Source organism: Drosophila hydei, unplaced genomic scaffold (genome assembly GCF_003285905.1).
Source record: "Drosophila hydei strain 15085-1641.00,03,60 unplaced genomic scaffold, DhydRS2 tig00000060-arrow-pilon, whole genome shotgun sequence".
NCBI lineage: Eukaryota > Metazoa > Arthropoda > Insecta > Diptera > Drosophilidae > Drosophila > Drosophila hydei.
This window is the reverse complement of record NW_022045656.1, coordinates 4,239,401-4,254,103: the sequence shown is the minus strand read 5'-3', so window position 1 is coordinate 4,254,103 and position 14,703 is coordinate 4,239,401. Positions and strand designations below refer to the sequence as shown.

General features: G+C 36.9%; 1 protein-coding gene across 1 annotated transcript; it reads right to left on the bottom strand.

The window, feature by feature from the left end:
* Nucleotides 1-168: 168 nt before the first annotated feature.
* Nucleotides 169-14,585, bottom strand: LOC111594609 (AF4/FMR2 family member 4). The gene is given in 8 exon segments (XM_023307989.2): nt 169-254; nt 316-369; nt 1,123-1,288; nt 1,291-1,359; nt 1,361-1,695; nt 1,757-1,951; nt 4,956-6,714; nt 14,266-14,585. Coding segments are annotated over 7 exon segments (2,577 nt in total). The 5' UTR covers nt 6,685-6,714; nt 14,266-14,585; the 3' UTR covers nt 169-225.
* Between the last annotated feature and the right edge of the window lie 118 nt (nt 14,586-14,703).

Genomic DNA, 14,703 nt, shown 5'->3' with positions numbered 1-14,703 from the left:
TAAATTTACTAGTTTTTTATATACAGTTGTTCTACCGAGTCTTCGATTCTTAAGCCAGAATATCAACAAATAGCATAAAAAATACATTACTGTAGTAAACGCTGCCAGCAGCGTATGCATTAAATATATACATTAATATGATACAAAAAAGCCAAATAAATATGTTTAATAAATAAGTAAATTAAGTGTGTTGTCTAGTTTTCATTGTTAGAGTTTCGCCGATTGTCACGAAAGAATCCAAGAGTGTATAATACCTGGAATGGAGCAAAGCTATGTTAAGTACCAGGCTACTACTTGACATTATAAAATGCTTACGATTTTCGCCGGGCGAGAGCGTTATATGTATGTCCTCTCGATTATGAATCGGCGCTGCAAGAAAAGAGTTGCAATTAATATAAATTTAGGTGACGTGTGAGCGGAGCGACATCAACAACAACAACAACAAATTGTGTAAATATTTAAATAATAACTTCTTTATTTATGCAAGCTGCTTAAAATAATAATAAACTTTGTTTGCTTAGTAATACAGACGCTAACAATAAAACAGGTAATGAGGCATATGCATTTGACATAAATATTAATAAAACATAAACTGAATTGTTTATGGATATTATAAGTTGCGGTTTAATAATGTAACCTGTTATTTGTGGTTTTTATTTATATGTTTCGTATTTAGCTTTGTCGTGTCTTTCTGATGAGCAAAAGTTTCGCTTGTTTTTAAATTATTTTACTTTTTTTAGTGTATTTATAGAGGCTGCATGCGTGCCATGACTTTATTTAATTTGCTTAGCTGGAAACTAATTTAAAATATATATGCTATCACAGTTTCAAAGTTGCCAACATGCAGACAACGTGCGCAACCCATGCATGTTAAGAGAACTTTGCATTGATACAAAGAACAACGTAGCTTGACAATTAGTACACTTATAAATGATATAAGCAGGCAAGCCAGCGAACAATCAAATGATCAAAAACGAGCAATCTGTCACGTGTGCAAAGCGTATGGCTGCTGGCGATTAGCATCGGCCTCTAGCCCAGCGCTGGCTGCATTTGTTGTTGTGGGCGTGGCCGTGGCCGTGGCTGTGGCGTTTTCAGCAGAGTTAGGCACAATGCGTATCATACCCGGCTGGATCCTAACATTTTCACAGGCTTCGCATATATTCAATTGCGGATGATTGCGGAATGTACACAAGTTGCAGGCCCACATATCCAGTGGCTCCTCGCCTTCGTCCACCTCCGATTCGGACAGGGACTCCTCCTCCTCCTCTTGACTGGCGCGTGGCTGGGAAACTGTTCTTGCAGGTGATGCTGGTGGTGCAGCTGCTGTCGCCGCTGCTGCTGCTGCTGCAGCTGCAGCTGCTCGCTGCTGTTGCAGAAATTGTTGAAACTGATAGTATTGCGCATAGGTGGGCGGCGGCTCCATCTCCATTTGCAGCTGCTGCTGTTGCTGCGGTGTCAAACACGCCGAGTTGGGCGCACTGCTGTGCTGCTGCATAAAATCTAGATGAGACTGAGTCTGCGCCGCGGGCACCGAGTGCAGCCGCAACGAATTGGGCGGCACCTGAGCCCGAGCACTACCAGGAGCAACACGCTGTCTAGGAAATTGCTGCTGCTGCTGCTGGTGTGAGCCTGAGGGCGCCGAGAGTTGACGATTCATGGAATTTGGCGCGGCTGCATTGCCATTCAGCTGAGGATCTGTGAAATAAAGCAACTGTTATTTCCAATCACTTCTAATCGATAAAACCGTTATCAATACCATTGAGTAGCCGTTGACAATCCTCAGTCAGTTTCTTGATATCTCTATCCAGTCTTTCAGATTCGCCCACTGGCACCGGTTCGGTCAAAATGTTGATCTCCTGTTCCAGCATAAGCAGACGCTTCTTATTCTCACGCAACGCATTGGCCAGCTTGTCGCGTCGCAGCTTTTGGCGCTCAATGGTCGCTGAATGCGCTGCAAATAAGATGAGGATATATCGATCAGTAAGTTGAGTTAATTACCTAAATATATATTAAGCATATATATAAATTATATTTATCTATATACAATCATATGTATATTTGCACTCATATATATATATATTTATATATATATATATATATACAGTAGGTATATTTATGGCTCTATAGCTCACATTTTATTACTCTGTTTGTTGCTAAAAATAAAGGCGCGCATTTTTGCGCTCGCTAAAAGTTCATAAACAAATTTAAATTTAGTCAAAATGCGCAAACACCCAAGAAATCAATCTAATAATAATTTATTTTTGACTGAAAATAAGCAGCGCAACGCCCGATTTGAAACGATTTTTGAATTTGATTTTAACAAACTAAAAAAAAAAATATGAAAAAAGCAAACAGTTTAAATAAAATTAAATAAAAGCAGACAAATATTTTTAGACATTTTGATAGATTTCTAGCGGAAATAGCAAACAGGGCAATAGGCCAAAGGAGGATCAAGCTGACATAATGAACATATACATATACATATTCAAAGAAAGCAAATGAAAATGCTGTTGTACGTCATTTGGTTGTGCTTTGTGCTGTGTAGACATTTTAATTGATAAATTAATTAGCTAATGGATAAGAAGAATTCCAAGATTTTTCCCACAAGTAAAAGCGTAAAAAGTGTTGTTTTAATTTGATTGACTGTCGCCATTTAAAGGCTTCGCTAAAAGCAAATGCGTTAAGTGCTTCTATATATATACATATATGCATGTTTTCAGAGAACTTCGTGACAATTTAATTTTATTTATTATAATCGATCGAATTCAATATTACATCAAAAGCACTTATGCGTACTCTGCGTATGCTTAATGTGTCAAGTGGAACATCAAATACGATCCAATTAGAATTCGGACTCGAATACGTATTCGGAATCAGACTAAGTTGTTGCCGACGTCTTCTTCGCATTTTCGCCCTGAACTTGAACGAGTCGCAGCAACAACAAATACATTGCAGAAAATAATATGAGAGCGCGATAGAACGAGAGAGAGCGAGAGCGTAATCATTGTAAAAATAAAATGTGGAACGGAGACGGGGGACTAAGTCGAAGACCGGCAGATGCGCAGCTGGTGGCGGCACATTGTTCGAGATAAACGGAATCGAAACCAAACGAAATGGAATGAAACAAAACGAAATAGAATGGCAAATGTACAGACAAGAGACATTTCTACAGAAAATAATGTGTCCGACTCAATCTATATACACAACGAAATCGAAGCGTGGGCGTTACATTTCATATATTATTGTATATATATACACCTAGGTAAATTGTTTATATAGGTAAGCTATCTGCATATTCGAGAAGGTTGGACAATCGAAAAGGAAAATGATAATTGAAAAATGCATGAAAAGATTATTCGGATTATTATTAAGATTTATATTTTATCTTCGTGGCAGTTAAGCTAGCTGATATTATTTATATGTAGAAAATGAATTAAAAAATAATATATAAAATTAGCAGCTTTATATTGTAGAACATTTCAAATGAGTGGAAAATTTCGAAAAAATTTAGCAGCATCAAACCAGTCGAAATTTGGCTAGAATATAACAAACGAATGATAAGCCCAATTATTCTTATATCAAACCAAGAAAGCTAGTTATGTACATATGAGCACTAATCTAACCCGTATGCTTGGCGGAAATTGGAATACCAATCTAGTATATCCCTGCTTTTCGTAACAGATAACTTATGGCAGTTTAGCAAATATTTATATAATTAAATTGGGATTCATGGCGTGGCTTAACTGTCGCATTGCTCTGATTGCATAGATGCTTAAAGGTAGATATATCAAATCATTTTTGATAGCTTCAGACTTGTATTCAACACAGATAAATATCGATTTGTGTGAATAGAAACAGGTGATTAGGCAACTTAAAGGCCTTTATGACAACCAGATATAGTAAATGGTGATCTGATGTATTTCTTGATATATATATGCCCTGAATAAGTTACAAATATTGATCTCTACTTTTTCATGTTCGAGCACATTTTGTCTACAATCGATAGATATCGATCTCTACTATTTCATTTCTGATAATGTAATTATTGAACTAACATCAAGACTGTGTCGTCTTAAGTCGTGTGCTCATATATTTTCGTGTGATTATGTACGGCAAATATTAGTTAAAGAGTTTCACATTTCGTAACATTGTTCGCAACATTCGGGGCGTAATTCAATTTGTTATCAACTGTAAACAGAATTGCCTGATAAGGGCTGCCGCGATTAGACCTATTATACAGAATATTGACAACAACAAGTAAAAAAAAACCCCCTATAAATAACGTATGGAGAAACGGGCACTGAAACCAAAATTGCGCCGCAGATAACGAATGCGATTTTAGACTTGCGAAACATGTGAAATTCTAAAAATAATTTAGTATCTAAATTACTTTGGGTTGTTCGCCGATCATGTTTAATATTGAAGCCATGCTTACACAAAAAATTAATTATGTTAAATGGATAATGTTAAATGAATCTTCATAAGCTAAAAACAAATCCAAAGTTTTACTATTCTGGAAATCGAACAGAAATATTTTACATTATTATATTAATTATTATATTAAGTTTAGAATATATTTAGAATATATAAGTACTTCTACAGCTCCCTTTAAAGATGATTTCCTTGCGTTCTTCACTCTTAGCACCAGCTTCGCATATCAATCATTTTTTTTTTTGATTAATTAGAAATATATCTAACTTTGATTTATATATCATTATCTATAAATGCATATCAGCTACATTCATTTAAGCATTAGTTTTTAGAGGTCAGCTTTGAGTGTCTAAGCAATCGAAAATTATATCAAATTTTAATTGATTGGCTACTGAAAAATGCTGAGTTTGATTAAAAATAGTTCTACACTTGCTCGTCTATCAGAGCTAATCTGTGCGATTAATTGCTTCGTAGATAACACTGTCTGATGTCGTGAGCTCATCTTTCTTTATCTTCGAACTCACCTTCTCGATCCGATTCCGGCACAACACCCTCGTAGAGGGGCATGTGCGTGACGCTGGGGCTGTTGTCGCTGCTATTGTTGCTGTTAAGCAGATGATTGTTGTTGTAGTTGGAGGCGACAACATGATTCTGCGCCTGTGTGGGATATGGAAATATTTCAGGCATCTCGGCAGTTGCGATTGCAGCTGCTGCTACGGCCTGATCCTGTAGCTGGAGTTGCAGTTGCTGTTGCTGTCGTGCTGTTGGCGTTGCTCCATCGGTGACCAGCACTCCTGGCTGGGATGGTGGTGTGGTTGGGGGCGGCGGGCAGGGCGCATAGAGCGGCACCTGGGGACGCACACAGCCTGCGCTGAAGACGCTGCCCTCGTCCGTTACGGTTAACTGGAAATTCTTGTGGGTGCCGCGACGTGCATCAAAGCTGCTGCTCGAGTAGGTGATGCCGCTGCTGCCGTTCCCACTAGCCGCCGGTCCAGCCGTAATGTCGATCGTCGAGGGCGCCGCACCGTTGCTGCTGATCTGCGGCTGGCGCAGCGTGAGATTGAGTGAGGTGAAGCTTTTGCGACCGCTCGGAGTGCTGCCACCGGATGTGGGCGATGGGGGCGTGGGTGCTGGCGAAGGCGAAATTGCATTAACCGCGTTGCTAAGAAATTCGCGCGCATACGGCGGCTCCGGCTGCAGCGTGATGACTGAACGATGTCGCACAGGCGAGCGTAACTGCGCAGTAGCTGGCACCGCTGACTGCGCAGCTGACGTCGTCGCCGCAGCAGCGACCGACGCCGTCGTTGGCGATGATAAGGAAACATTGAGCGACAGCTCCGACTCGCTAGAGCTGAGGGGGCTGGTGAGACAGGAGGAATCATTGGAGCAGCTGCTCGAAGCAACTGCCAACGGCTTCGGCGGCAACGGTGGCAGCGGCGGGGCGCGACGCAGCGGCTTGTACTGCGCGCTAGGCGTCAGCTGTTGTCGCTGCGGCTGCTGTTGTTGCTGCTGTTGCTGCTGCTGCTGCTGTCGCTGTTGTATCTTCTGCTGCAGCTGTGCGTTTAGCTGACGCGGCAAATTCAACGTGGTGGGTCGTGTACGAGCAATGGGCGTGCCTGGCGGCGTTTCAACACCAACCGGTGGTTGGGTGGGTGCAGCCCGCGAAGGCTTCAAAGGCGTCGGTGGCCTGGCTTGGCGCTGCTGTTGCTGCAAATGCTGCTGCTGTTGCACCACCTTAGCGGGATATGACTGTACGGGCGAGGGATGCAGCACCAGCTCCTTCTTCAACATCTGTATACAATTGTCGCGCTGATGGCAATTCTCATTGACGCATTGCGTCACCAAAGCATCGGGCAGCGTGGGAAACTCCTGCTTCATCTCGTGAAACAGATGCATAATACTAATGTTTGTGCACTGGCAGCTTAGCTTGGCTTTGGGCCTACAAGCAGACTCCTCCAGCTGTTCATAGCTGCTGCTGCGGCTAATGTTGTTGTTGTTGCTGTTGCTGTTGCTGAAAATGTTGCTGTTATTCCTTTGCTGCTCTTGTTGTTGCTGATCCTCGTCCGCGTTGAGCAGTGCCTTGAATTGAAAGTGTTGCTGCAGTGCCTCCACTATGGTGGGCGTATTGCTGCTGCTGTTACTGATGTTTGCTTGTTGCTGTTGCTGTTGCTGTTGCTCTTGTTGCTGTTGCGGAGGATTGCCATTTAATTGGAAATTATTTGCTCCGGGCGGTATTGGTGGTGTGGCCGCCATTTTAGGCCATCATTTGTCACTGTAGCAGACCTGCAAATACAATCAAGACATGAGTTAGTTAGCTAATTGCATTAGCAATGGAAAACAATGGGAGAAATGCAAAATTAGTTCATGGCCCGATTTAGCACGGCGACTAAGTCGGCAAGTTCAAATGCAAAAAAAACCTGGCAAAAATTAAGAAAATCCGAAAATCGGGAAAATCGAGAAAAATCACAAAATCAAAGAGCTTCAAACAATTTGCTTAAGCGCCGAAAACAATAAACAAATGACAGAGGAAATTTAAAAATATTTATGACACAATACGCGACATAAAAAATTGCTCAGGTTTTAAAAGAAAAATAATATGGAAAAATCGCCAAGAAAAAACTCGAATAAAAATAATAATATTAAGTGAGCAAACATAGAAGTCATACTAGCTAAATCTCAGTATCGCGTGCTGATAGGACAGTGTCAAGGATGACATAAATATACATATTTATAGATAAAAAAGAGAAAGCGTAAACAGCGAAACAGATGGATATATATATATATATAACTGGCCCAGTGATGTATGGCAAAGAAAGGCAATTTATCATAACCAGTTCAAAGCTGCTGGCGAAAATTATACGTTTTAATCGACTTACATTTTGATTTCGATAAAATAGTTAAATAGTATAATTTATTATTTAAGATATGCAGTTCAACAGCTGCAAATTCGCGGAAAATGCGAGCTCTGTTTTCTGTCTCTTTCCTTATTAATTTGATCGATGACGTTTCTAAATCTTTTAATGGCCTTTGTTGAGCTTCGTCTAAACAAATATATCTATATGTATACATATATATTTTATTACTTTTTTATTTATTTATGTACATATATATTGTTTTAGTTTTAACTTTATATATTTTGACTGCAGCAAAACGATTTGTTATTGTGTTCTTTTCCTTTCACATTTACATTTATTTTCAGTTTTTTCTGGTTTCCTTTATTTGTTTATAATTTGCATATATTTTTTTTGCATATTAAATAAAAATAAACAGTTTCCATTAGTCTATATAGCTCCATATTTTTAATGGGCAGGTGCACTTTTTATTGCATATTAGAAAACTTTAATAAAGATATTTCACAATTTTAAAAAATTTTCTAGCTGTTTCCAGGCGCACTTCTAATAAGTAATTATACGGCAAATAAGTATATTATTATTATTCAGCACAAGTTCGCTTATCAACACCAAATCCTGACCGAAAATTGTTTGTTTTCAGACGCGTTTGAACGCTTCAAATGCCAGCGATTAACTGAAAACAATTTCAAAAATATTCGAAAAGAGTAGAGCCAAAAAAATATCACACACGCAAGCACACATGCATGCCTATGTGAGAGAATATTTATGTATATATTTTTTTTGCATCCAACGAATGCCCGCAGATAACAAAAAAAAAAAACAAAAAGAAATTGTAATTTCCTCTTCAGCGCTCTGAACTGAACCATGTGACGTATGCGTAATGTAACAACTAAAAATATCGCGTGATATATCGGATAGCCACAAAATCAACCTTTAATCAGCTTGTTAAGTCGGGCAATATAATATATAAATATATTTATATATGTATATCTGGCGTTGCCTTTATATTAAGATCAAGTGAAACGAATCAATTAAATCATTCAATATTTTTGACACACGCACACAGTCAAGCAATTTGGCATAGCATTTTTCCCCCTTCGCGTACTCTCTCTCTCTCTCTCTCTCTCTCTCTTTCTCTCTCGTCTTCTCTCTTTCTTTCTTGTTTCTTATAAATTTCTTAAAATAAACTTTTGTGTGGGTGTTGCACAAAAGCATCGATAATTGAATGAAATTTTTTCTGAAATCTAGCTAAGCAACAACAACAACGACAAAAGGAACAAAATAGAAAATAAATGATATGCTGAGGTGAAAGAGTTGTTAAAGAATGAAATTCATTAAAAATAAAAAATAACATGTCTGGCTGAAAGAAAACTATTTAATAGCTACGTTGGCATCTAATAGACCGAAAGAACAAAATTAATCGCTGACATCAACACGAGGATTAAATAGAAATTAAAACTGTGAAAGTATTTATACTGCCCTCGCATTTCTCTTTTCGCTCGGGAATTTCGGCTCACCTGAGCTTTTGGAAACATAGAAACCAACTGACAGCCAGTATAAAAACAAATAATAAACTTTGCGACACACACACACATACATATTTATCATAAAATATACGACTATAGCAATAAAAATCAAACATTTATGCACAAAAAACGTATTAATAATAAAGCATTGGCATTAAATTTGGATATGGCACATTTAACATGGCGCCATTAAAATGGCCAGCCACAGACATAAATAATATTTATATTTCTCTATATCTATCCGAAGACAACAGCCAACAAAATTTGTTTCTACACATATACGAACATATATACACCTATATATATTCCAGAATTTGTTTATTTCAATGTCCGCCCCATAAGCGAAATATGATAAAAAAAAGACATTAAGAAGATGGTGAGAAAATTAAAAATTAAGCAGCAATTAATAAAGAAAGAAAACAAGAGTAAAAGGCAACTAGTACGATTTAGTCGGGCATAATCGACTGCAAAATGCTCGTTCACGATTTACAAAATATCTGCAGTGGAGATCAAGAGTGATCCAACTGAATAGCTTAATGATCTCAGCTCAAAACACTAGATGAAATTCTCTCAAGAGTTATTATAGAGAGGAGGTCTGTAATAAATCACTTGCAAAATGTTGTTCTAGCTGCAAATTAGTCGTGTACCCGACTAAAATATATCCATAGCTTTAAAAATATATAGTACTTATATTAGATACAGTATCGAAAAGTTGTTAACACTCTATCAGAGTCACTAGTAGGAATACTTCAGTAATTGGAAATTACCTAGATTTAAAGTGCGAATTATATCTAAATATTTTCTGTGTGTACTTCGAGCTCCCATGGCTCTCTATCTCTAAGCATATTTGGCTAACTGAAATATGGATATTTATTAATTTACTATAAGCATAAATGACCTTGCCACAATGAAACTAATTTTCGCAATTGGCAAAGCCAAAACAGTTTTGATCGTTGAAAAGTATAAGATGCTTAAAATACTCTTTAAATTTGCTAGTTTTTTGAACTAGAATTTTTTTTAAATTACCTACTTATGAAATTATGAAACTTTAACTTTCCTAAAAGAAGTAAATTCAAATTAAAAAGCCACGAGCTTTACAATAAATAAAATATATTATTTTTGGTATATAGTTTTCACAGCAATACTTCTTGTATACCCTACCTAATAGTGTATAACATCTTCAGCACACATTTTTTTGGGGGCTACTGGGCATATCTTGATTGAGAAGAGTGAAAGGGGGATTGCGGGGTTGTTAATGAAAATTTGTTTAATTTCAATTAATTCTCTTATTCTCGTTTTGTTTGCCAGTTTCGTGTGACTTATAGCGAGGGTGTAGCGTAGACAAACATGTGAACGACGACTGCAGACGTAAACGACCTTCACAATTAGCTAGCAATACTTGCAATAGATATATATATGGACATACATATACACATACAAGTGTATACAGATGTGTATTATACGAGATATGCACGAGTCGTCAACTGGGAAAGGAAATCGACGTCAAAAAGTGCAGCTAGTATATAGAAGAAAACAGAGAGTATTCGTATATATCACAAATAAGTATATGCATATATTCATATACTCTATAGATTCAGTATTGTATGCTCAGGTAACAGCGTGTTTTATTTGTCTTGACACACGCAAAAATCGAAAAGCATTAAACTTGTGTTCAGAGTACAAAACAACAAATAAGTTTGCACAAGTTTACAAAGTAATTAAATTTATGGCAACACATATAAGTTTTATGTGTGGATGCGGCTCGGTACGGTTCGGAACGAATCCTCTTGTAATTGGACGGAACAAAATTTCCATTCATTAAAATGCTTTTGTGCAAAAAATGTTGGCGTCGCTTCGCGTGCCTTTCGAACGGTTTACATCGAAAACAAATAAAAATAAAAACAAACGCGAAAGAGCAAAAAAGAATGAGAAAATGTGTTTTCGGGTTTTCCGCGCAGTCGATCAGCGGATTTTAAAGTTGGTCATCCGATGTTTACAAGCATGTTGCATTCTTTGGGGGTTTTTCTCATCTCAAATCACGAAACAATATAGATTTAAAGGTTAATGTAAGGGGAGATGGTAAACTGACAGTTAATGTTAACATTTGGATTAGTCTTTTGAGTAGATATATGAATTAGAACTTTATGTTCAGGCTAAGGTTAAGTGTAAACTAAATGTTACGGATAATGTCAATAGCGCAGTAAGTAAATAATTCAAATACAAATTTATTGGCAAATTTAATGCAAATTTTTTTTTTAATTTTAATTTAAAGAATTGTAAACGAAATTCTTTATGTAGTGTTAATTAGTTTGTTTATAAACATTAAATGCAACAAATTAATACTCGTGTTAAACGCATTGCTAAATTGAATGTAAATGCTATCACCAAAGTTAGTTTTCCTGCTAAATTGTATGTTGCAATTTATCAGTTTCCATGGAATACCTAGAAATATTATTGATAGCTTATCAAAATAGCATTCGAATAGTTAAAAACCCTTTGAATTGAACTTTAATGTTAAATGTACTGACGTTTCCCCTATCAGCAAAAGTATATCACGTTTATTTTTATCAATTAAGTAATCTACATTACAGTAGATATTGGTTCGCAGCCTACGGTACTGCTTTTGTCTTTGAAGGCCAACAATTTGAAGTATCAATGCATTGACCGGAAATCTCGGTGTCTGACTTGTCAAAAAAAAAAAAAAAAAAAAAAAAACAGAAAAGGAAAAATGATTATAAATAAATAAATAAATACGAAGCAAAAAAATCTTTGCACACAACAAAAATGAGGGGGGAAATGACAATGTATCCCCCTGCTGTATGTGCGAGACATTCAATTCTGAAACAGAAAACATACGGATCGGATCGGCCGAAGGCAATGCGTAGAAAAACTAGAATGAATATTACTAGATAACTCTGCTCTACAACATGAAAACAACTTTCACTTTGAGAGAAAAAATACGTTGAGGAAAATTGAACAAGTATTAACGAAATATTATAAATCAAATGCAAAGACATGAAATGAAATGGAAACAACGCGCAAAAATGGAACGAGAATAATTTTATTTTTTTCTTTCTATATTCTATTTTCTGTTTTCTATTTTCTATTTTGTGATTTCTCTCCTTTTCTTTTTGCCTTTTTTATTCTTTTTCTTTCTTCAATTTTTGTTGTTGTTTTTGTGCGGGTGCTGCTTGCCAATAATTTGAAGAGGCGTTTTGCGGAATTTTCTGCAGACGTCAGGCCTTGACTGACGTCATTAGCGCGAATTTCAAATTGGAAAAAAAGACAGCAGAAACGTGGTTCCACTCGCCTGTCCTGCTTTTGCCTGAGACATTACTTGGGCCCGATAATGCAGACATTAATACGGGTTATTTATTTATTTATGAATACTTTTTTGTTGTCTTGAATTTTTTAATTTTTATTTTATTTTTTTCGGGATTTTTCTATCTGGGTTCTTTGGCTCCTCATAAATGAGCAAATAATCAAAGCGGAGTCAAAGGCAACAGTAGCAACAACAACAACAACGTCAATTTCAGTTATATTTAGACGCTGCTCATTTGGGCGTGAAAAAATAAATAAATGACAATCAGCAGGGGCGGGGAGAAGGGATTTCTGGCAGGTGTGGTTGCCGCTTATCGCCGCGAGCCTGGGAAACGCTCTTAGTACCGTGCTTGGCGACAATTTTATATTATTATACACATGCATGTGTATAATATATAATTACATATACATATATATATATATATATATATATAAAATATTGCGATAGTGATAGGCCAAGTGGAGCTTATGGAACCGCACCAATTACAAACATTGCGCGCACATATCACACTATGAACTAAATATAATACGTACGTACGTATGTATATAGTTTAAAAATGTACGTATGTAGGGAAATATGCAGGGAAATTCCCGCAATAACAGCAACAAAGAGCAAAGCGCGAGAGCAGATACAACAACTACAGCTACAACGACGTATATAAACAAAGACGTCAACTGAGAAAAAAACAACACAAGCAACGCTCTGCTTTCTGCTTAAATGTAAAAAAAATAAAAGCTTACACTACATGAAAAGATGAGGCTCAGTAAAAAAACGCGATGAACACAAAAGCAGCGATATATCGATAGCAACCGAACAGAAGCTGAAACTAAATAAGGATGAGAGCTTTCATACCAATTCGATGAATTTCATAGCGAAGGACAAAATATTCCTTAGAGATGGAACATTGCAGAAATGTAAGTATCAATACAATAGGGAAGTCATACCTTTTTATGAGGATCACAGTTTGAGACCCACTCAGCCAATTCGTGTTTTTTAAATGTCAACAGTCAAGTCTATATAGATAAATTTATAGATTTAATAGATTAACTATGCATCAGTATTTACTGTAATCTAAAGAACAACAAAATCTTATCAACATGCGGGTTCCATATCATACATTTATCACTAATGGAAACAATCTGGTTTTTATTTTTATTATTAAATCGTTTTTCGATAAAACTTTAGTTGACACGTAACAAATTTCCGTTTTGTTAGAGTATATAAATACTCTTCAAAACATAATTTTCCCAGACTATATACTCCCAAAATAATTGTTGCAGCTCAAATGCTTTTACTATAACAAAGTGTCGTGTCACGTTCCCAATTATCGACAGAATACGACTTTGGCACCTGTTAGCGCCGAAATATGGTAAAAAAAAAAACAATGAGGGCCATTGATAAAGCATGTTGAAAACTGTCAGACACACATAGAAAATCAATATTTGCACATTTAGATTAGAAATTATGTGGAAAAATATAACAAATACATGCGTATCTATAGCGTACACATATTTAAATATTTTCATAAGAATTAAGGCCATTATGGCAAATAGGCAATGGGCCAGACCCGGCACGTCGGACCCCGTCGTTTCTAAGCTCCGGACCCTGTCACAGTTTTTGTGTGTTATCATTTGGTAATGGGGCGGGGGCGGAAATATTCATATAAAAATACCTACAAACAATCGCACACATACCAACACGAACACACACATTCGCAATCGCATATAAACGAACATTCATACGCACACACACAGGGAAGCGAGAGTGCGAAAGAGACACGCAGAGAGCGACGACAGCGACGACGCTGCTGTATTAACGGCACAAAAAAAACGACAACAACAACAAGATAAAAACCAGCCAGATCGTCTCTGTGTTTGTATATGTGTGAGTGCGAGTGAGAGAGTGAGCGCATTAAAACAGGTGACATTGGTAGCAGCGCTACGCAATAATAGATAAAAAAATACATAATTCAAATAAAATGTAAAATGCCAGCCAGGTTAAGAAATTACACGAAACATGGCCCAAAATGCAAGACCAGTGTGTACACATCGAAACATGAGCGACCAACTTGTTGAGTGCATAAATATATCGTTATACATATATATTGTTAACTTTGTTAATTCTATTTACTTACCAATAATAATTGTAAGAATATTTGTAAAATACGCGCCCTGTGACTATGTTTACTGTTCAGCACTTTGCGATTGCATCAACTTGTATTTTCACTTTTTCTCTTTCTGGCCCTTGCTTGGCTTTCACTAATGCTTTTGCACTTTGCTGCAAAAAGACACACTTGCACTCGTTTGCTCACTTCGTTTATTTCCGTTTCGTTACGTTTTTGCCAAAGCGATTATTGGAATTTAATAGTTATTATTTTGATTTTCGTTTAATTTCTACGCGATCCGATTGATCCGCGAACTGTGTGGCAAATGAAACAGCTGATTGATTGATAACAGTGTCTGCAACTTAACATTTTGCTGAACTGCTATTAACAGCGACACTTCATGTTACTTACTAGATATGACATTTCTTATTTCAAACAATTGTACATCTAAATAACAAAATGAATACT